The sequence below is a fragment of the Saccopteryx bilineata genome, chromosome X, assembly GCF_036850765.1.
Source record: "Saccopteryx bilineata isolate mSacBil1 chromosome X, mSacBil1_pri_phased_curated, whole genome shotgun sequence".
Classification (NCBI taxonomy): Eukaryota; Metazoa; Chordata; class Mammalia; order Chiroptera; family Emballonuridae; genus Saccopteryx; species Saccopteryx bilineata.
Genome location: NC_089502.1, coordinates 64,613,370 through 64,635,776, shown reverse-complemented (window position 1 = coordinate 64,635,776; position 22,407 = coordinate 64,613,370). Strand labels below are relative to the sequence as shown.

The following is a 22,407-nucleotide window of genomic DNA, read 5'->3' as shown; positions in this document are numbered from 1 at the left end:
AATATACAATAGGTAACAAGTTATATTAAAAAAAACAAATTCTACCCTGGCCAGATAACTGAGTTGCTTGGAGCACTGTCCCGAAGCACAGAGTTGCTGGTCCAATCCCCTAGTCAAGTCACATACAGGAACGGATTGATGTTCCTCTCTCTCTCTCTCTCTCTCTCTCTCTCTCTTTCTCTTCCCCCCTTCCCATCAAAGACCAATAAATAAAATAAAATATTCCATGGTTGTGCCATTATCACAGTAGCATCCACTTGGCTTCTTTGGACCATCGTTCTTTCTGCCATTGGTGAATGTGCGTTATCATATGGGAGATTTCCTGTCCAGTCCTTCCATGCTGATCCTATACTGTTGGCCAAATTATTTATACACTTTACACTTCTGGTGTTCTCTACTACTCTCTTTTTGTTTTGTTTTCTTTTTGTATTTTTCTGAAGTTGGAAATGGGGATGCAGTCAGACTCCCACATACACCCGACTGGAATCCACCCGGCATGCCCACCAGGGGGCAATGCTCTGCCCATCTGGGGCGTCGCTCTGTTGCAACCAGAGCCATTCTAGCGCCTGAGGCAGAGGCCACAGAGCCATCCTCAGCACCCGGGCCAACTTTGCTCCAATGGAGCCTTGGCTATGGGAGAGGAAGAGAAAGACAGAGAGGAAGGAGAGGGGGAGGGGTGGAGAAGCAGATGGGCACTTCTCTTGTATGCCCTGGCCGGGAATCAAACCCGAGACTCCTGACGCTCTACCACTCAGCCAACCGGCCAGGGCCTATCTACTACTCTCTTTTTAAAAGCTGTAAGTTAGAGATCAACTGGTGTTCCACCATTTCCTGAGGCATATTTGCATCAATTCAATTTTCCACATAAAATCCAAAAAAAATTAGTAAGAACATCTGGTAAAAAGTATTTGATGGTGATACTACATACACACACACGTCATATTACATGTTGAAAGTAAAACATACTCATCTTTATGTTCTACTACATGAAAGGAAATAAAATGTAGGTCATTCAAGAATAAAAGACTGGCCTGACCAAGGAGGGTACAGTGGATAGAGTGTCAACCTAGGATGCTGAGGACCCAGGTTCAAAACCTCAAGGTCGCCGGCTTGAGCAAGGGGTCACTGGCTGGGCTGGAGACCCCCCCCCCCCGACCCCATCAAGGCACATGTGAGAAGCAATCACTGAACTAAAACCATGCAAGTATGAGTTGATGCTTCTCATCTCTCTCCTTTCGTGTCTCTCTTCCCACTCACTTAAAAAAAAAAAAGAATGAAAGACTGAACTACTTAGTAAACAATCAGTTAAATATCCCCTCTTTAGAAAACACAAGTAACAAACTCTGAGCTGTCTAGGTCTACTTATAAAAAATGTAAGATCAGTTTGCTGCCCCTGGTACTGCTCCATTACACAGGTTATGAAAACATGACACAGTATATGAAACCCACTCTGAATTAGAAAGTAATCCTAAAAGCTACTATGCTACCAACCACACAGATAATAGAAATGAATTAGCCAGTTAGGGCTTAAAAAGAACTTCTGTTTGGAAGATATGAGAGTTTAAAAGCCTATATACTGCACACATATCCCGCATTGCATGCCAGAAAAAATATTAACCAACTAATATATAGTAGGGAGAATTCTATGGCTTGCTAGACTAGAAAAATATATAGGTTTCAATGACTTTTCCTCCAATATGGTCCAATTTATGTATCATGACATGTTAATGGGTAGAGGGGAGTACAATAAATAAGCATCACTTTCTTTGCTTTAAAAAACCCACCTATTTAAATTGATAAAAACCTCAAAGGGCATTTATTCATGAAAGTTATATCCAGTAGTTAAAATGTTATACTGTTGATGCAGAATTCATTTAGAATGCAAGGATGTGACTTACAAATGTCTTTGAGTCCCTCCCATAAATATGCATGCGCGCCATTTATAACAGTAGCCTTGATGGGAACACACTGTAACCGGCCGTGAGGGATGCTTAAGAGCTTCGTATTAAAACAGAACACAGGACGGCGGTGAGAAATCACAGAACAGGTGACATCTAATTCTGAGAACCTGGTGATAAAAAGTGGAGGCTTGGATGTATATAGATGGTGGCGGTTACTCCTTTCGGACAGAAACAGAACAGTATTTCTATGGAATTATAAAGCGTTCTGTAGGAAACTGAATATAAAATTAAAAATTAATATGGCTGGGTCAGTAAACACATTTTTATTATAATTCACACAGACTTATATATACAATATGTAGGAAGAACTCAGAGTTACTTTAATTGCCAAAGAACTACCCAAAAAGTTTAATATACTACTTCGAATGCAAAAGGAAAGATTTTTTTTCATTTTTCTTTTAAATTTATTGTGTTGATGGTTGAGTGTCCCACTCAATAATATAACACTTGTAAACCCCCACACTTTGCCCCCCAATGCCCCATGCAAAGTCTCTTCGCATTAGTATTTAACCCCCTTTTCCACCTCCATCTCCCTTTCCCTCTGTTGTTTTTAATATCAGTCACTCTATCTATGGATCTGTCTGTCTACCTACAAACACACATATAATTGCAACATTCCCTGAAGTTATTACTTTAAGTTGGAAAGGATGAGGTATAATTTTCATAACATTAAGTCCGAACCACACACAAAATTTCTAGATAAGCTCTGGCGAGAATAAAAAGACATGGAAGGCTGATAAAACCTCATCCTGAGGAGGTTATGACATTGTTTGGGGGAAATGTTGGGTTATTTTTTTGGGGGGGGTCTAGCATTTAACACATAAAGGTCTCATTCTGAAAGTTTATATCAGTACAGGGCAAATCAAACTTATTTTTTCCATAAAAACAACAAATAAGCAAACACCAAATACATATTTAGAAAATGTACAAATTAGGAAAGGAAATACAGGGATTTAGTGGAAAAAAGAAAAAGAAATGATGTTAAATATTTCATTTTCATAAAGTGCTAGTAAGGAAGCCAGGGGACTTCTGCTCATTTCCCAGTGCTCTGTTCATCTGTCTCTGTCCTCCTTTCCCTAAAGTTCTGTAAGAGTGAGGAACAAGTGGCAACATGAGAAGAAACAATGGGGGCCCTGGCAGTTGGCTCAGTGGTAGAGTATCATTCTGGCATGTGGATGTCCCAGGTTTGATTCCCAGTCAGGGAACACAGAAGTGACGATCTTCTTCTCCCCATCTCTGTCTTCTCTCTCCTTCTCCTCTCTCTCTCCCCCTTACCTCCCACAGTCATGGTTCAACTGAATTGAGCGCATCAGCCCTGGGCACTGAGGATGGCCCTGTGGAGCCTCTGCCTCGGGCACTAAAAATAGTTGTGTTGTGAGCATGGCCCCAGATGGTAAGACATGGGCCCCAGGATGGGGGTTCCCAGGTGAATCCTGGTTGGGGAACATGCAGGAGTCTGTCTCTCTATCTCTCCTCCTCTCACATGGAAAAAAAAAGAAAGAAAGAACATGGCTCCTTTAAAAGTATAATATGCCACAGGAAGAGGAAAAGAATGATTGAGAAAACCACAGAACTCTCCTGTTAGTTTCCACTGATAGGGAGACCTGTGGTTCTGGGAGATATGACTCCCTACCCCTCCCTATTCTACCAACTAATTAGAGTAGAAAGAGCTTGTCTAGAAATACACAGACCTATCCCATTCACAATTAAGTTACTTTCAAATTTATGAAATTCTCACCTCCATTCATAAAATCACATAGCTAAGAAATGAAGATTTGAGAATATCTATTTGAAGGGATCTCCACTTACAACCAAAGAATTTCTTATATTAAACATATTCCTTTTTGCACTGCTGAGATTTAAGGAAATAAGAGAAATGTGCACAGGAAACCTCCCAATCCCAAATACTCATGCACACACATTCACACACAGTATAAGCCAACCACGAGCTGAATTCAAAGCTTTGAGTATCAAATACTGCAATTCAAACAATCAAGTCTTGCTGCCCTGAAGGGCGTGGAAGTAACCTCAAATTTTAGTGCCTTCTGGCTGAAGTAAACACAAATAATCCCAAAAGGAAATTATCCTTAATCTGGGTTCCCAGATTTCTACAGATTGAAGTCAATGAAATATAAACACTCAATCAAAGATAAGCATGCCACAAGGAAATAAACTGGGAACATAAATCAACAGCAACAATCATGGCAGAACGTGAGATATCTCTATATAAAAAAACAAACAAGCTATCCAACAATGATACGGAGGATTTGGAAAAGGGGATGAAAGATTAAAATATCGAGGTAAAGAAACCAAAAGAGTTAAACTACAGATTAATCACAGGTGAAGAGAATTAATAAACTAGAAAACAGATCATAATAAAGTACCCAGTATGTAGCCAGAATGACAAGGAGAGAGAAAACATGAAACATAGATATAAAAATGTGACAGAGAGACTACTATTCTTACACATACCTGGTTGGGGTTCCAAAGAGATCAGAAGAGAGACAATGGAGGGAAACCAGTTGCAAAAATATTGCCTGGTAACTTTCCAAAATGATAAATGATAATTCACAGAAAGAACAAATACAATGTAGTTGCTCTGAACTACTGTAGGTCAAATGCTTTAATATTATTAATTTCATATGGTTCAACAGATACTAAGCTAGATAAGTATAAGAGAACTGAAACTAAATTCACTGCAACAAACATTCAGAACACCAAAAACAAACTATCTAAAAACAGCCTGAGAGAGAAGAGATATCACTTATAAAGAAATGACAATTAGGCTGACATTAAGTTTTTCAACAGCAAAAATGGAACCCAAATACCAGTGGGATAAATTGTTAAACTACTGAGAGAAAGGGTGGGGAGCACACAATGCAATGGAATTGTGCACCTGCAACTTGTGTGATGCTATCAGCCAGTCACCTCAATATATTTAATTTAAAGAAGGAATGGCCAAACCAGAAATGTTTACCTAGCAAATCTTCACTCATAACAAAAAAGCAAAAATTATTTTCATATATGCAAAAACTATGAAGCATTTAATACCAACAGATGTAAAGTAGAGGAACTTTTTAAAGTATATATATACTTAAGAAGAAAGAGTTCTGTTAATAGGACTCACCCTGCTTGGTAATACAGCAAGATTGTCAAAGAGGATTGAAAATATGTGAGATGCTATTCAGAGCCCTAAATATAGACTCAGAAATATTGAGAAATAAAGGGATGGAGAAAGATACAACAGGCAAGTACTAAAAGTTTTTGGCGTAGGTATTTGATTATCAAAGTCAATTTAAAAATGTTTTATTAGGGAAGAAAAAGGTCATCAGATAACGAAAAATATTAAATTCATCTGAAAGATTAAACAATTATAAATCTGTGACTTTACTTAATTGCCTCAAAATAAACATAGGATAAAAAACCTGATAAAATGATAAGGATAAATTGACAAATCAAACATAATAATGGGAGATTTCAAAACACAATACTCTATTATTGATAGATTATTTTTTAATCTCATAAAGTTTCAAAAAAAACTTATAGATCCAGATAACAGTGTGGTGATTCAGGTAGGAAAAGGGTGTAGGGGTGGAGGTGGGGATAGATGGTGATGGAGGGAGAGCTGACTTGGGGTGGTCAATACACAATGCAGTACACAGCTGTTGTAGAAGTGTGCACCTGAAACCTGTATAATTTTATTAGCTATTGTCACTCCAATGAATTCTATATAAAAATGAGACTCATGAACATAAAAGTGGTTACCAGAGGAGGGAGAGGGGGAGGGGAATAAAAAAGGACAGATACATGCTGACGGAAAATGATTTGACTTTGGGTGATGGGCACACAATACAATCAACAATTCAAATGCTATAGAGATGTTTTCCTGAAACCTATGTACTCTTATTGATCAATGTCACCCCATTAAATTTAATTTTATAAATAAAAAAAAATTGTAGCTCAAAGCTTGAGTTATGAGACTCCAAAACCAAAAATTAGAGAGCCCTGTATCCGACAAATAGAAAAGAACATTCCTCTTGAACACACATGGAAAAATTACAAACATTCATATTAAGTCATAAAATAAAATCTAAAGAATTAGTACAATAAAAACACACTTTCTTCTTTTTTCCTTATTAAGAGAGAGGCGGGGAGGCAGAGACAGACTCCCACATGCTCCCCGACAGGGATCCAGCCTGCAAACCACCCAACAGGTGATGTTCTGCCCATCTGGGCCGTTGCTCCATTGCTCAGCAACTAAAGTATTTTAGTACCTGAGGTGAGGCCATAGAGTCATACTCAGTACCCAGGGCCAACTTTGCTGGAACCATTTGAGCCATGTCTGCGGGAGAGAAAGAGATACAGAGATGAAGACAGCGACAGAGGGAACGGTGGAAAAGCAGATGGTCTCCTCTTCTGTGCGCCTTGACCGGGAATCGAACTCAGAACTTCCACAAGCTGGGCTGACACTCTACGACTGAGCCAACTGGCCAGGGCCAAAAACATATATTTCTAGACACAATACAATTAAGTTAGATGATAAAAACAGAAGAATCAAACAAATTAGCTCTTTTAAAACACCTCATAACAACTCATGGTTCAATGAAAATTAAGATACTCAGGAATAAAAAGTAACAAAAACAATACATAATAACTGTGTACAATTTAAAATAGTAGTGAGAATTTTATCTCTTAAGTACTTATATTAGAAAACATAGAAAGCTTTCAGTCTCAGAACTGACAAGGGCAGGTGATGGAAGGGATGAGCTGAACAAAACTCAGATAAAGCAAAATGTAGGCAATAATAAAGAGAAGTTATTGAACAAGGACACAAAGGTATAATAGAGAGACTCGAAAAACCCAAGCTGATTCACTGGTAACTTAAGAGAGGCTGTTAAACTTGCCCACAAGAACACGGGTAACAAATGGAAGAGCCAGGACTTGAATCGAGGCCGACTGTCTCCACAGACCAGATTCTTCACTACTTTGCTCTACTATCTCAAAATTGCCGCGCATAAAATAAAGACTGCAATATTTTACTACATTAATCTTAATGATATCTATGCATAAATACTATAAGGCAAGATATACAACACATATAACTGAGAAAAGATTAGTGTTCAGAATATATAAAAACTCCCACAAATCAGTAAGACAAAAAACACAACAACCCAACAGACAAATGGGCAAAAGACACTAAAAAACAATTCCCAGAAGAGAAAACAAAGGGCCAGTGACCATATGTGAAGACATTCCTAAGTAATCTGGAAAATGAAAGTAAAAATAAAATGCAATGTGATTAACAATTTCTCACTTTGTAAAATAGATGACTGTCGCCTGACCAGGCGGTGGCACAGTGGACAGTGTTGGACTGGGACACTGAGGGCCCAGGTTCAAAACCTCGAGATCACCAGCTTGAGCACAGGCTCATCCAGCTTGAGTACAGGCTCACCAGCTTAAGCACAGGGTCGCTGGCTTGAGCATGGGATCACAGACATGACCTCATGGTTCCTGGCTTGAGCCCAGAGGTCACTGGCATGAGCAAGGGGTTACTCGGTATGCTGTAGCCCACCAGTCAAGGCACATATGAGAAAGCAATCAATGAGCAACTAAGGTGCCACAACAAAGAACTGATGCTTCTTATCTCTCTCCTTCCTGTCGGTTCCTATATGTCCCCCACTCGCTGTCTCTGTCAAAAATAAAAAATTAAATAAAAACTAAAAAAATAAAGTAGAAAATTGTTGCCTGACCAGGCGGTGGCGCAGTGGATAGAGCATCGGACTGGGATGCAGAGGACCAGGTTCGAGACCCCGAGCTCGCCAGCTTGAGTGAGGGCTCCTCTGGTTTGAGCAAAAAGCCCACCAGCTTGAACCCAAGGTCACTGGCTACAGCAAGGGGTTACTCGGTCCACTGAAGGTTCACAGTCAAGACACATATGAGAGAGCAATCGATGAACAACTAAGGTTTTGCAATGCAATGAAAAACTGGTGATTGATGCTTCTCATCTCTTTCCGTTCCTGTCTATCTGTCCCTGTCTATCCCTCTCTCTGTCTCTGTAAAAAAAAAAAAAAAAAAAAAGTAGAAAATTGTCTAACCACTATATTGTCTACCTGAAACTAATACAAAATGCTCTTGAATGTAAACTGTACACAGATGATGTATTATAGAATTATATGCTTGAAACATATATTCTTATTAACCAATGTCACGCCAATAAATTTAATAAAATAAAAATTAAAAAAATAAAAATAAAATGTGCTGGTATTTTAGGAGAGGAGGATTGACAAAAATTAGAAAGTTTGATAATACCAAATGCTGACAAAGATGCAGAGCTATGGGAACCCTGATATATGCTAGGGGAATGCAAACTGACCCAACTGTCTGGAGAAATAACTGGGCACTATCTTGTATGAACATTCATCTATCCCATGACTCGGGAATTCCACTCCTAGATATGTATCCTAGAGAAACTAATTTTTTTCTCATTTTATTTATTTTATATTTAGAAATTAAATGTAATGGGGTGACACTGGTCCATAAGAACACACAGGTTCCGGGTAAAAATCTCTATAGCATTTGAACTGTTGATTGTGTTCTATACCCATCAACCAAAGTCAAATAATTTTCTGTCACAATATATCTGTCCCTCTTTTCTCCCTTCTCCCACCCCCTCCCCCTGGTAACCACTGCATTTTTATCAATGTCCATGAGTCTCAGTTTTATATCCCACCTATGTGTGAAATCATACAGTTCTTGGCTTTTTCTGATGTACTTATTTCACTTAGCATGATATTCTTGAGAAATTCTTGAATGTGTATACCTTGAAACAAATATAAGAATATTAATAAAATAAAAAATCTGGAAACATCTGTTGTCCATTAATAGAAAAAGGGAAAACAAATTGTGGCATATTCATAATATACAATTCACAACGTATCGCAATGAAAATAAATTAACTAATTATACACATCAAGGATGCTACTCTGAAACATAATATTGAGTGGAAAAAGGAATTTACAGTGTGATTCTATGTTTAAAGCTCAAAAACAGGACAAACTGAATATATCTTTCAGGAGTACCATATTTCCCCATGTATAAGACGCAATATTTTTTGAAAAATTTGGGGTCTAAAAACTGGGTGTGTCTTATACAGTGGTTGTAGATTATTTAGTAGCATTTCCTGCTTTTTCGCGCTTCTTGTATTTGTGTTCATTATTCAATGAGTAAAACTTGAGTTCAATAACTTTATGTAATACATTTTTTTTCCAAATTAAGGCACATCTTATACATGGGAGCGTCTTATACATGGGGAAATACGGTAGGTAGGTAGGCAGGCAGAATGATTATAAGAGAGCAGAGCAATAAAATATATGTTTGCAAATACTAAATCCTGAGTAAATCTTATTTTTGTCTTCCTAAGTTTCATCTCTTATTCACGTATCAAGAAGAAAGAGAACCAGTGGTGATCTTAGATCTTACCTGCAGAAACACTGGGGCAACTCCCCGTGGCCATACAAAGGGAACAGAAAGGGGGTGTTGCCGTAGCGCCCAAGGCAGCGGAGGAAGTGCTTGGTGGCTCTGAGGCCATCTGTGGTGCTGCTGGCTGTCTCCGAGGTCATGGCAATTGAATGCAGGATAAAATATTGGAGGTTAGGGGTTAACTTTTGAGTTTTTAAATATTCAGAAAATGTCATCTCTTCATAGGCTATGAAAAAGAAAAATGAGGATTCAGTAAAATCAGAAGCAAACTTCAATTTAAAAACACTACAAAGAAATGAGATCAAGTCTGTTAAAACATGTGGCAAGGGCATGGGGCAGCAATAATATTATATTTTGGACAGAGACCAGTGATTTGAGGGAAAAAAATTAAAACCAGAAATTTCACTATTCTAATTGCATTGAAGGCATAATCTTTAAGCTTTAAATGATGAACTTTATTACAAATTTTAAAAAGTAGAAAATCATTAAATAACGTTTTAACCATCACAATTGTTTTCCATGGTTGGCAATAATCTTACTTTATCATTAAAACTGCAGAATTGACCCTGGTTGGTTAGCTCAGTCAGTTAGAGTATCATAACAAGACACCGAGGATGCGGGTTCGATCCCCAGTCAGGACACACACAGGAAGTGACAAAAACCAGGGGATCGGGGAATGTGCAGCTGATACTCCAGTGCTTTTAGCCTTTTGTATAGTGCATTTTCACCAATGAAATAAGTTGGTTTTGCATCTCATTTGCATAATAGAACAACTTTCTTTGACTTATTGTTTGCTTTTCTGTTCTTGTTTAATAAAAAAAAAATCAAATGCTTCTTTTATTGTTTTATATTCATTTTGAAATATCCCTTAATTTTTGTGAACAGTATAAGTGCAACAACAAATGTATGTTCATCTCTCTCTCCTTACTCTGTCTCTTTCTCTCTCCAAAATGAATTAAAACTGCAGAAAAAAAAAACATAGAAAACACACAGACACAGACAAGAGTGCAGGAATGGCAAAGGGAAAGGGGGTGAGGGTAGGTAGGGGTGGGCAAACGGGCACAATGGGGAAGAAAAAAGACGTAGCTTGGGGTGGAGCAGATGGTGTTTTATTGAGCTGCACACCTGAACCCTGTGTTTGTGAACCAATGTCACCCCAATAAATTCAATAAAAAGAAAATAAAGCTGCAGAGTAATGCTAATAATTGTATTTTGAAACATTACATATGACAAATGGAAAATTTATGATGAAAATAATACTAGGGAGAAATAGTTGATTTTTTGAAATGTATATTTCTTATTAAAACTAGAAACAATGAACTGGCTAAAAAGTAATGAAACATTTCTTTGTGACTAATCACACCACAAAAGATAAGGTACCCAAAAACTATTTCTTTAAACCAAAAACAAAAAAAATGCAATTGAATTGTTAGTGATAGTAAACACAATTCTATGACAAAATACAAAAAACTTTATAAAAATTACTTATATAAAGAAATAAAAATTACAAAAATTTACTGAGAGAATGTTTATACCACTGTGAACAATTTGACAGTATCTAATGGACTTAAAGCATTAAAAGCAAGAGCTAGCCCTGGCTGGTTGGCTCAGTGGTAGAGCATCGGCCTGGAGTGCAGAAGTCCCGGGTTCGATTCCCGGCCAGGGCACACAGGAGAAGCGCCCATCTGCTTCTCCACCCCTCCCCCTCTCCTTCCTCTCCCGCAGCGAGGCTCCATTGGAGCAAAGATGGCCCGGGCGCTGGGGATGGCTCCTTGGCCTCTGCCCCAGGCACTAGAGTGGCTCTGGTCGGGACAGAGCTATGCCCCGGAGGGGCAGAGCGTCGCCCCCTGGTGGGCGTGCCGGGTGGATCCCGGTCAGGTGTATGCGGGAGTCTGACTGTCTCTCCCCGTTTCCAGCTTCAGAAAAATACAAAAAAAAACAAAATACTGCTGTGGTTCTCTTTGTAGGTACTTTATAAATTAATTGTAAACCATATGTTCCTATTTTGGATAACTTTTCCAGTCCAATACCCTGACAGCTTAAAGCTCTGTTACTAAACGGGTATATCCAATTTCCAACACACTGTAGAGTAACTGGCCCCAGATCCCACAGTGAGATAAGTCAAAGCCAACACTAGAAACCCTGTTTTCTAATCCAGTGGTTTGCACCATACCATCTACCTTTTTCTTTTATTTACATTTTCTTTTTTATTTATTGATACTTTTTAGTGTGAGAGGAAGGGAGAGAGACAGAGACAGGGAGGCAGGAACATTGATCTGATCCCGTATGTGCTCTCACCAGGGATTGAATCAGCAACCTCTGTGCTTCCGGACAATGCTCCAACCAACTGAGCCATCCAGCCAGGGGTACCTTGTTGTTGTTTTTTTTAATCAATCAAAATGAAAAATTCAATATTCCAAACACAAGTATCTTTGTAAAGTGAAATATAATTTATTATTGACAAAGAAATTAACGGCACCATGCAAAAGAATATATTAGTCAGTCCCTTATACATGGATCCATTTTCTGGGGTTTCAGTTACCCATGGTCAACTGCAGTCCACAAATATTAAATGGGGACTTCCAGAAATAAACAATTCATAAATGTTAAATTGGCCTGACCTGTGGTGATGCAGTGGATAAAGCGTCGACCTGGAAATGCTGAGGTCACCGGTTCAAAAAACCCTGGGCTTGCCTGGTCAAGGCACATATGGGAGTTGATGCTTCCAGCTCCTCCCCCCTTTCTCTCTCTCTGTCTCTCCTCTCTCTCTCTCTATCTCTCCCTCTCCTCTCTAAAATGAATAAATTTAAAAACAATTAAAAAAAAAAACGTTAAATTGCACACAGTTCTAAGTGGCATGATAGAATCCTGTGCTGTCCAGATCCGCCCCACCCCATCCCGCCCTGGCCTGGAGCCACCCCTCTGTCCTGTAGTCAAAATGCATGCGCCATATTCACTCAACAGCCATCTCAGCAATCAGATCAAATGCATCGCAGTGATTGTGTTCAAGTGTGTATGTGTGTGTGTAACACAGAGAGAGAAATAGAGAGAAGGACAGACAGGGACGGACAGGCAGGAAGGGAGAGAGATGAGAAGCATCAACTCAGAGTTGTAGCACCTTAGTTGTTCATTGATTGCTTTCTCATATGTGCCTTGACCAGGGGACTCCAGCAGAGCCAGAGCCAGTGACCCCTTCCCCAAGCCAGCAACCTTAGGCTCAAGCCAGAGACCCCACGCTCAAGCCGGCGACCTCAGGGTTTCAAACCTGGATCCTCTGCATCCCAGTCTGAAGCTCTATCCACTGCGTCACCACCTGTTCAGGCCCTTAGTCTTATACTTAGTAATAGCCACAACGTGCAAACATAGTGATGCCGGCATTTCAGATATATCAAAGAAATGCCATAAGGTAGATTTATGTATAGGAAAGAACATAGTGTATATAGCATCTGGTACTCTGCAATTTCAGGCATCCACTGCGGGTCCTGGACAAATCCCCTGTGAATTCCCTGTATCATCCATGAAGACCCCATTGACAGCAATATTTAATTAACAAGAATAAAAAGTACCACACAGCACAGCGTTTCTTCAGTGCTAAATGCTCTCTAGCTCACTGCGGTCACAGTCACCCCCAGCCATATGTGGCTAGAGGATGTGAAATGTGGCTCCTTTGACTGAGGAACTGAATTTTAAATTTTATTTAATTTTAATTAATTTAAGTTTAAATTGCTACATGTTGCTCATGGCTAACCTAGTGGAGAGTGCTCAGTAAGAATATATTTTAAAAGACTAATAAGGGGTGCACTATATCAGAGCAAGCATATTAAAATAATAAGAAAGCTCAAATAACTGGAGAACACAAATATGTGCAAAACAGTACCTTTGTATTCATCAGGACGATCCTCATATTCCAAACAAAATGTAAGAAACTTCATCAGCATTCGCTTTTCCACCATAGTAAGGTGTTTGCTATTAAAAACATCAGCTCTCGAACAAGGAACCTGAAACACATGATTTTAAGGTAAAAAACTGCTTCCTAGTGATAAACAAGTGTTCCAGAACACACCGTTTCATTTCAGTATAACAAGATTATTATTTCCATTCTTGTCTGGCTGTTTCACTTTACCTTCCATTAGTTCAAAAGGCATCTCTGTTGACTTCATAGCTAATTAATTCATGAGCTTTCTTAATTTTCCAGGTTGATCCTTAGACCATTAAAAAGGCCAATGTCACCTGACCTGTGCTGGCGCAGTAGAGAGAGTATTGACCTGGAACGCTGAGGTCGCTTGTTCGAAACCCTGTGCTTGCCCGGTCAAAGCACATATGACAAGCAACCAATAAACAACTTACATGAAACAACTATGAGTTGATTCTTCTAGCTCCCCGCTCCCCACCCACCACCCCCATAAAATCAATAAATAAAGTATTTTTTTAAGAAAGTCCAATGGCACGCCACCTGTAACTAAGAACAGATGACAGGCCCTGGCCGGTTGGCTCAGTGGTAGAGCGTCAGCCTGGCGCGCAGGAGTCCCAGGTTCGATTCCCAGCCAGGAGAAGCACCCATCTGCTTCTCCACCCCTCCCCCTCTCCTTCCTCTCTGTCTCTCTTCCCCTCCCGCAGCCAAGGCTCCATTGGAGCAAAGTTGGTCCAGGCGCTGGGGAGGGCTCCATGGCCTCTGCCTCAGGCGCTAGAATGGCTCTGGTTGCAACAGAGCAACGCCCCAGATGGGCAGAGCATCGCCCCCTGGTGGGCATGCCGGGTGGATCCCGGAAGGGCGCATGCGGGAGTCTATCTGACTGCCTCCCTGTTTCCAACTTCAGAAAAATACAAAAAAAAAAAAAAAAGAAGAACAGATGACAGCTCAAATCTAGCAACACTGCCCAAAATGAACACTTACTCAACACCAACATCAAGCTGCAGAAGTCCTCGTGAGAAAATTAATGATTTTTAATTGAGCAATCTCATACTAGTTACATTTGTAAGTCATCATGCAAGACTGGGATTTTCTGCTTTGCTAGGAAAATAACAATCTTACCTTTTTTATTCTATCAAAGGAAAACATAGTAACTTAAGCTTATATCCAGTTACAATACTGGACCAGCATAGTACCTGTTCCACTCTTCCTTCTCGAAATGCAAGAATCTTGGTGACATTTTTGAACTCTGCATAACGACTGACATTAGATTTGATTAGAAGGTCAATTAGCAATCCTCGAGAATACAGCAGCTGTACCAAGAAAATATTTTAGAGGATGAAATAAAAGGAGAAACTGAGAACAAAAAATAAAGATATATATTTTTGTTATGTGTTGAATTATTTGTAAAAAGCATTATACCTATTAATAGGTACATAACATATTACAGGGTAATAACTGATTATCTAAAATTCAAAATCCAAAAAACTCTGGAATCCAAAGTTTTTTCGGACCTAGTTTGGCAACAAAACCTGACCCAAATAGATAAAAGATTCTTCAGCCTTTGTCCCACTCAATGTGAATCTTCATATATCTGACTGCAGAAATATTAATAGATTTCATTAGACCGCCTCCTCAGATGCCACTAAGACTGTGACATCATATAGAGCAGAGCTCATGTTCTGTATTACTTCCTAAAATACATATTTTTATTAAAGTGATTGGGGTGAAATTGGTTAAGAAAATTATACAGGTTTCAGATGTACAATTCCATAATACATCACCTGAATGTGGTTTTGTGTGTTCACCACCCAAAATCAAGTCTCCCTCCATCACCATTTATCCCCTCTTTACTCTCTTTTACCTTCTCCCCTATCTCCTTCCCTCTGGTAATAATCATACTGTTTCAGTGTCTATAAGTTTTGGGGTGTGTTTTTTTTTTTGGCTTAATCTAAAATACTTATTTTTCAATCTGAATAATGGAACACACCAAACTTCAAGGGTTTTAGATAAGGAACTGTAGCCTTATAGAAGGCCAGGTGGTTGTTAAGAAACTAGCTCACTGGACCTCCTCATCAAATAAAAAAAAAAAAAGATTGGTTATGCATTTCCACCAAAAAACACAAATTGTAAGGTCTTCTGTAATCCCAACAGTCTAGATTTATCTGAAATATGTCTTTCTCAAGAAGTGAGGACGTCCAGTTATTGCCAACATGAGTGATTGATTTTATCTTTTAACATCTGGCATAACCAATATCAGAGAGACAAAAAAACATTTCAATAGTATTAACTAGCACGTTTCAAATTTAACCATACGGTTCAATACAACACATTTGACTATTTTCTTTATTGAGACACCTTTAAGTGTCTATAACGCAATAAATGTTAAAAACTTAAATGTTACATCTGTAATAAGGAAAAGAAAATCTTTAAAAATTAACTTTATTTCAAACAAAAAGGGAATTTCAAAATCCATTTAAATCATTAGACTGCATGTCCAAGAAGCCAGTAAAAAAAATTCTGTTAATAAACGATGAGTTAAGTGCATTCTATGAAATACTTATTAGTCTAGCATTGTGCAGAACAAACAATATTGACCTTTTTTCTTTAAACTATTCCAATTCTACTGACTGAATTATGGCATGTTACTCCATTACTTTTAGCCTAACATACTATACAACTGATATAAGCCCATGCTTTTGAGGATATGCTGCCAAGTCTTAGATCTGTAATTATAATAAAAAAGGTGCTTCAAATAACTCATTTGTTTAAAAAATACTTGAGTTTCAATAATCCCTCAGTACTTATTATAATTTCACAAATACTAATATATCAAACATAAAAGGTATGTAACTCTCGCCTGACCAGGTGGTGACACAGTGGGTAGAGTGTTAGGGATGCTGAAGACACAGGTTCGAAACCCTGCGGTTGCCGGCTTGAGCGCAAGATCATAAACATGACCCCATGGTCTCTGGCCTGAAGCCCAGGGTCAGTCACTTGAAGCTAAGGTCGCTGGCTTGAGCAAGGGGTCAGTGGCTCGACTGGAGGCCCCTGGTCAAGGCACATATGAGAAAGCAATCAATGAACTAAAGTGCCACAAATATGAGTTGATGTTTCTCACTTCTCTCCCTTCCTGACATCTCTCTCTCTCTCTCTAAAAAAAAGGCACATACCCTTAATGAGATCTAATAAAGCTTAAGATTTAATGACAGCTTAAAAAACAATGCATTAAGATATCACTCAAGAGGCCCTGGCCGGTTGGCTCAGCGGTAGAGCGTCGGCCTGGCGTGCTGGGGACCCGGGTTCGATTCCCGGCCAGGGCACATAGGAGAAGCGCCCATTTGCTTCTCCACCCCCACCCCCCTCCTTCCTCTCTGTCTCTCTCTTCCCCTCCCGCAGCCAAGGCTCCATTGGAGCAAAGATGGCCTGGGCGCTGGGGATGGCTCCTTGGCCTCTGCCCCAGGCGCTAGAGTGGCTCTGGTCGCCGCAGAGCGAGGCCCCGGAGGGGCAGAGCATCGCCCCCTGGTGGGCAGAGCGTCGCCCCCTGGTGGGCGTGCCGGGTGGATCCCGGTTGGGCGCATGCGGGAGTCTGTCTGACTGTCTCTCCCCGTTTCCAGCTTCAGAAAAATACAAAAAAAAAAAAGATATCACTCAAGAGTGAAAACACATTTCAATGAAAACTATTCCCAACTTTTATCTAAAGCTTAGAAATAATGAGTATGTTACCATATTTAAACTTAAGCTTCTTTTTCATCACTAAGTGCGCTAGCACAGAAATTTCACAGTGGTGAAAGGCTAAAGAATCCTTCACCTTGATTAAAATGATGGCAACTAGATTTAATAAGTAATCATTTTTGCTTCACATGGCATGTTGCTTCCATAATTAGTAAGGTTATGGATGTTTTTAGAAGTGAGTTTTAATTCTAAGAACTTCATCTTTGATCATCTTGTTTATTGGTCTAAGAATCAGTATAACACTAGATGGTATATTATTTAACTAACCTACCCTGAGATGTAAGATCACTTGTGAATAGGCTGCATTCAATGCATGTACAAGTGTCAAGTAGTTTGGAAATATCAAACCGAACTTTAGGAAAAAGTAGGGCTTGTGGTAGGTATTTGGCAATCATCCATAAGCTTAGATGTAATAACTGCAATTATTAGAACTGGTAAAATCTCCAATAGTGACTAATTGCCCTATGATCATGGAATACAATGCTCTCTGTACACAGTAGGTACTCAATAAATGTTCTCCAAATGACTAACATTAAAAAATGATAGTAATCCTCTTGTATTGCTATGGTTACACATTCTTTACCTTCTCCTTTTGTAGAATGAGTACAGTAAGTTATTATTGGTTATTTAAATGTATGAGCACATAAACACTTTCCAGAACAAAGTACAATTGCCTTGACGCCTCTCAACATATTTGCTTTAAATTTACCCTGAGCACTGTTATGAACCATTCACGCTCATAAAAATACTCAGAAATCGCCTTCAGTCTCCTGAAAGCTCTAGCATCTAATAAACTATCACCCCCTCCGCTACGACCATCAGTCACCTTTTCACTCAAGTACACAGATTCCTACACTAACTCCAAAAACGAAAAAGCAATGTCTTCTACTAATTTGCTGTGCCAGATTTATACTGTATTTCCGTTACCCTAAGGGTTAAAGACTGCTATGAGCTAGCTTTGATTCTTAACCATTATTTATTTCAGTGTTTATTTAAGTAAGGCATTCCAAATCCCAAGTAACTAATTCAAAATGAAATTATCCTAACAAAACCTATTTGTTACTTGACATCCAGTGGGGTTTTTTGTTCGTTTGTTTTAAAACTATTTCCTGCTCGTGAGAACAGGAGGCCTACTGGTGAGCTATGATTCACCTGCCAGCCACAAGTCAACAGCAAAGGCAACATGGGAAGAAGGCGGAGCAAGACAGAAGCTAACTCGGACCAGGACGGAATCGGACACGGAGAGCTAAGTGATAAAAAGAAACAGTCAGTAGTTAAAAAAGAAGAAAGCCCTCATATTTTCAGGCAACAAGTTCAGAGAGCAGCAGTGAGGACACGGGGCTGTATCCTCAAATCTGAGGAGCATGCAATCGGCCACGCTCCCTGCTCTGTGACTTGGAACTCGGAGAGCACATTAAGTTGCAAAGCATTAGCTTTGTGGGTGGACTGATGCTACCCTCTGCCCTCTCCTACTTCTTGTCAACGTCTTATTGTTTGCCCTCAACCTCCGGTCTTGGTCTCTATTCTTACATTTTCACTCAGCCAGCCCTACAGCTTAACTCTTTTCGGCCACCACCCTTTATCTTACCGGTTTTCTATTCTTCTGCACTAAAGTTAGACTTGCTTTCTAAAAACCCAATGCAATATACTGTGTCTGCCGAAGACTAGGACACAGACCTCACATCCAAGGAAAGGATGGAAACGTAACCAGAAGACAACAGCCTTCTTCCCAGCCTTCCTGTCCCCACGACTATGAAATGATTCTCTGAAGCCCTCACACCTGAACAGACAATTTTCAAAACTGCACTTTTTGTCCAGAATGTTCATTATCACATAGATGTTAAAATGGTTACTATTAGGGCTGGAAAAAAAAAACTCACTTAATAGATTGAATATAAATAACATGAATCTGTAATAAGGATCATTAGCGTCTTTCTCCTGATAGAATTGTCCCTGGGTAGTCCGGGACATCAGTGTGGACCCTGTGCTCCAGCACAAAAGCATCCTTGCAACACAGCTCCGAGCCTGTGTAATGCTTTTAACCTGCGTTTAAAGATATGTAACTGAATTTAAAATGTATGCCTATTATATCTTTCTAAAACAAATCTTCTAAACTTCAGAGAATAAAATGATAAAAACCGTGTTCGTGGGCCAAGATGCTATTTCCAATCCACTGCAAATCAGTCTTGTTCTATGATCAGATGGGCAAAAAATCGGGACTTACCTTTGATACCAAATCAATATTGAATCTCCTGCCTTCCTTGACAATTTGCGAGTAAGTAATCCTATTTTTCTTTGGTGGTTCTGCAGTGTCTTCGGCTACTGGCATGTTTCCACTTGTTTCCCCTTGGGAAGTTGACAGGACACCAGTATCACCGCCAGGGTTCTCTGCCCCCACTGTGGCTTCCACATCAGGGGCTCCCCGGGCTGTCCCTGCATCCCCGCTGGCCATGTGCTCCACGGGCTCCGTGGTCCCAGGCGGTAACTCAGCCGTGGACAGCCTGGCAGGACTTGCAGCTTCTGTGGAGTTCGCAGCTGTCACTGATGCATGATTTTTCTGCAGTGCACCAGCCTCTTCAACAGCTTCATGCAAATCTTGACTAATGAGAAATTAGCATAGTAATCAACACCACACTTCTGATCACTGTACCTGGCCACAGTTCTCTATTGTAACTTCCAATGGCAATCTTTATTTCTTGATCCCACTTAATCTCTCCAAGGTCAGTCACTGTGTGTGGTACCTTCTGTGACCCACCCATTAAACATTCATCATTCTGCTCACGTTTCAATACACTATTAAGATTTAGAAAAAGAACAATCAGTATTTCAGAGTTTAGCAGGCTGTGTCATATGTATATTTTTGATTCTTTAAAGAGGATAGGGGAAATGTATTTTAGAAACAAATCAAAATAGTGCTTATGAGCATCGCTTTCTGAATAAACAAATAGAGGCTCAAACCCTGACCCTATGACTAGATGACTTTGTGAACTCAGACAAGTTACTTATCCTTTCTAATCTAGATGATCCATCTATAACAGGGCTGTTATTCCTCTGGACAATAGGTGGCTAATGCCACCTACCTCACAAGACTATCCTGAAGATTAAATAAGCCATCACATGCAAAGAACTGGGCACGGTGCCTGGCACACAGCAAATTCTCAACAATGGCAGCTATCAAACATTATTATGAGTGCTGGTGTTAAGACAGAGCTAGAAAAAAGTGTCAGGAAAGTTGAAGCTGACTTATCACAATGTAGAATCTACAGAATCTTTCTATTCTCTTTAACGCTGTTTTAGTATTCGTGTTTATTACTCCACTGGAAGCCCCACTTCCAAAGCCACTACTGGAGTTTACATTCTCAGTGCCATTGTTTTCTCCATGACGTTCTATCCTCCACCGAGTTGTCCCACTGCTCAGCACTGCCCAACAAGAAAACTGCCTTGCAAATGAGAGGCATTTGGAAGTAAGCGTCTGTTAATTGGTTAATTGGCAGCTCAAGGACTAAAAACAGCTCACACCTGTTACAATGGCTATTATTGGCCCTGGCTGGTTGGCTCAGTGGTAGAGCGTCAACCAGCCTGTGGATGTACTGGGTTCAATTACTGGTCAGAGCACACAGGAGAAGCAACCAGCTGCTTCTCCACCCCTCCCTCTCCTTCTTCTCTCTCTCTCTCTCTTATCCTTCCACAGCCATGGCTCAACTGGTTCGAACACACTGGCCCTGGGCACTGAGGATAGCCCTGTGGAGCCACCACCTCAGGCACTAAAAATAGCTCGGTTGCAAGCATGGTCCCAGAGGGAAGAACATTGGCCCAAAACAGGAGTTGCCAGGTGGAGAGCCTGGTCAGGGTGCATGTGGGAGTCTGTCTCTCTATCTCCCCTTCTCTCACTTGGACAAAAAAACAACAACGAATAGCTATTATCAACAAAACAAGTAATAACAGTGTTGGAGAGGTTGTGGAGAAAAAGGAACCCTCATTCACTGCTGGTGAGAATGTAAACTAGAACAGCCATTATGGAAAACAGTATGGAGGTTACTCACAAAATTAAGACTAGAGCTACCATGTGACCCAGCAAACCCTCTTCTGGGTATCTACCTGAAAAATTGGAAAACATTTATTTATGGAAATAAATGTTTTATCTTCATTTATCTTTATGTTCACTGCAGCATTATTCACAGTATCACAGATAGGGAGACAACCAAAGTGTCCTTTGATACACGACTGGATAAAAAAGAGGTGGTACATATATACAATACAATACTATTTGACCATAAGAAAAATGAAATACTGCCATTCTGTAACAACATGGATGGACCTTAAGAACATTATGCTAAACAAAATCAGTCAGTCAGAAAAAGCTAAGAACCATATGATTTCACTCATACGGGGGGATATAAAACTGTACCTCATACATGCAGACAACAGTACGCTGGTTATCAGAGGAAAGGGGGGAGGGAGTAGTAAAGGGTAAATGGAGTCAAATGCATGGTAACAGATGACTGACTTTGGGTGGTGGGCACACAGTGCAATGTACAGATGATGTATCACAGAACTGCACACTTGACACCTATACAATCTTATTAACGAACGCCATCCCAAGTTTAATAAAAATAAAATGCTGATGGTAAAAAATTTTAATGTAAACTCTATCATATAAAATCTTCCTGTTCTTCTATTCAAACCAAATCACCTTTATCTACTATCTATGGTTTCATCTTTCCTACTTTCAAATACGGTATCTCTAAAGCCTAAATTATCAACTCTAATCTCTGTTTTGGTCCATAGAATTTGTTTACTCTGGGTTATTCTTTCCCCTCCACATATCATAATCCCCCCCCTCAAAATAGTGATATACTTCAACAATATATCAACTCTTTAAATATAAAGTTTTATATTTAATAAAAACTTTATTAAATTTCACTTTGAAGAAGCTGTCCCTAACCAACCACTCATCATCCTACATATAACTCCATGCCACCATAATACACACATGAAGTTTACCTTGCATTATTTTATCAGTTCCTTTTTAATAGTCATTGGATTGTTCAGAATATACTTTATCCTCTGATCATACAGAATATACTTTATCCTCTGATCATACTTTAATTGTCAAAGGAAGACCCTAACATCTCTTCTTCTCTGTTCCTCATAATATCTACGGTATTGCCCTATAACCATGATATCTAATAAATGCTTGATGAATTATTCATACCAGCAAAGAATGAAATGTGTGTGTGTATATATATATATAAACAATGTATGAAACAAATGTATTTGGGGAAAAAAATTACACCATGGCCTGAACAGGAGGTGGTGTAG

General features: G+C 39.5%; 1 protein-coding gene and 1 non-coding gene across 2 annotated transcripts in view; one reads left to right on the top strand and one right to left on the bottom strand.

Annotated features, from left to right (window-relative positions):
* Positions 1–22,407, bottom strand: part of CHM (CHM Rab escort protein) — a 190,573-nt gene that overhangs the window by 94,616 nt on the left and 73,550 nt on the right. The window contains exons 5-8 of the mRNA XM_066248947.1: positions 19,310–19,685; positions 14,547–14,663; positions 13,318–13,438; positions 9,441–9,666 (exon numbers count right to left, since the gene is read on the bottom strand). Coding sequence (XP_066105044.1) covers positions 9,441–9,666; positions 13,318–13,438; positions 14,547–14,663; positions 19,310–19,685 — 840 coding nt within the window. The remainder of the gene's footprint in view (positions 1–9,440; positions 9,667–13,317; positions 13,439–14,546; positions 14,664–19,309; positions 19,686–22,407) is intronic.
* TRNAS-GGA (transfer RNA serine (anticodon GGA)) lies at positions 11,032–11,107 on the top strand. Its single transcript has one exon. It is a non-coding gene; the product is annotated as a tRNA-Ser (tRNA).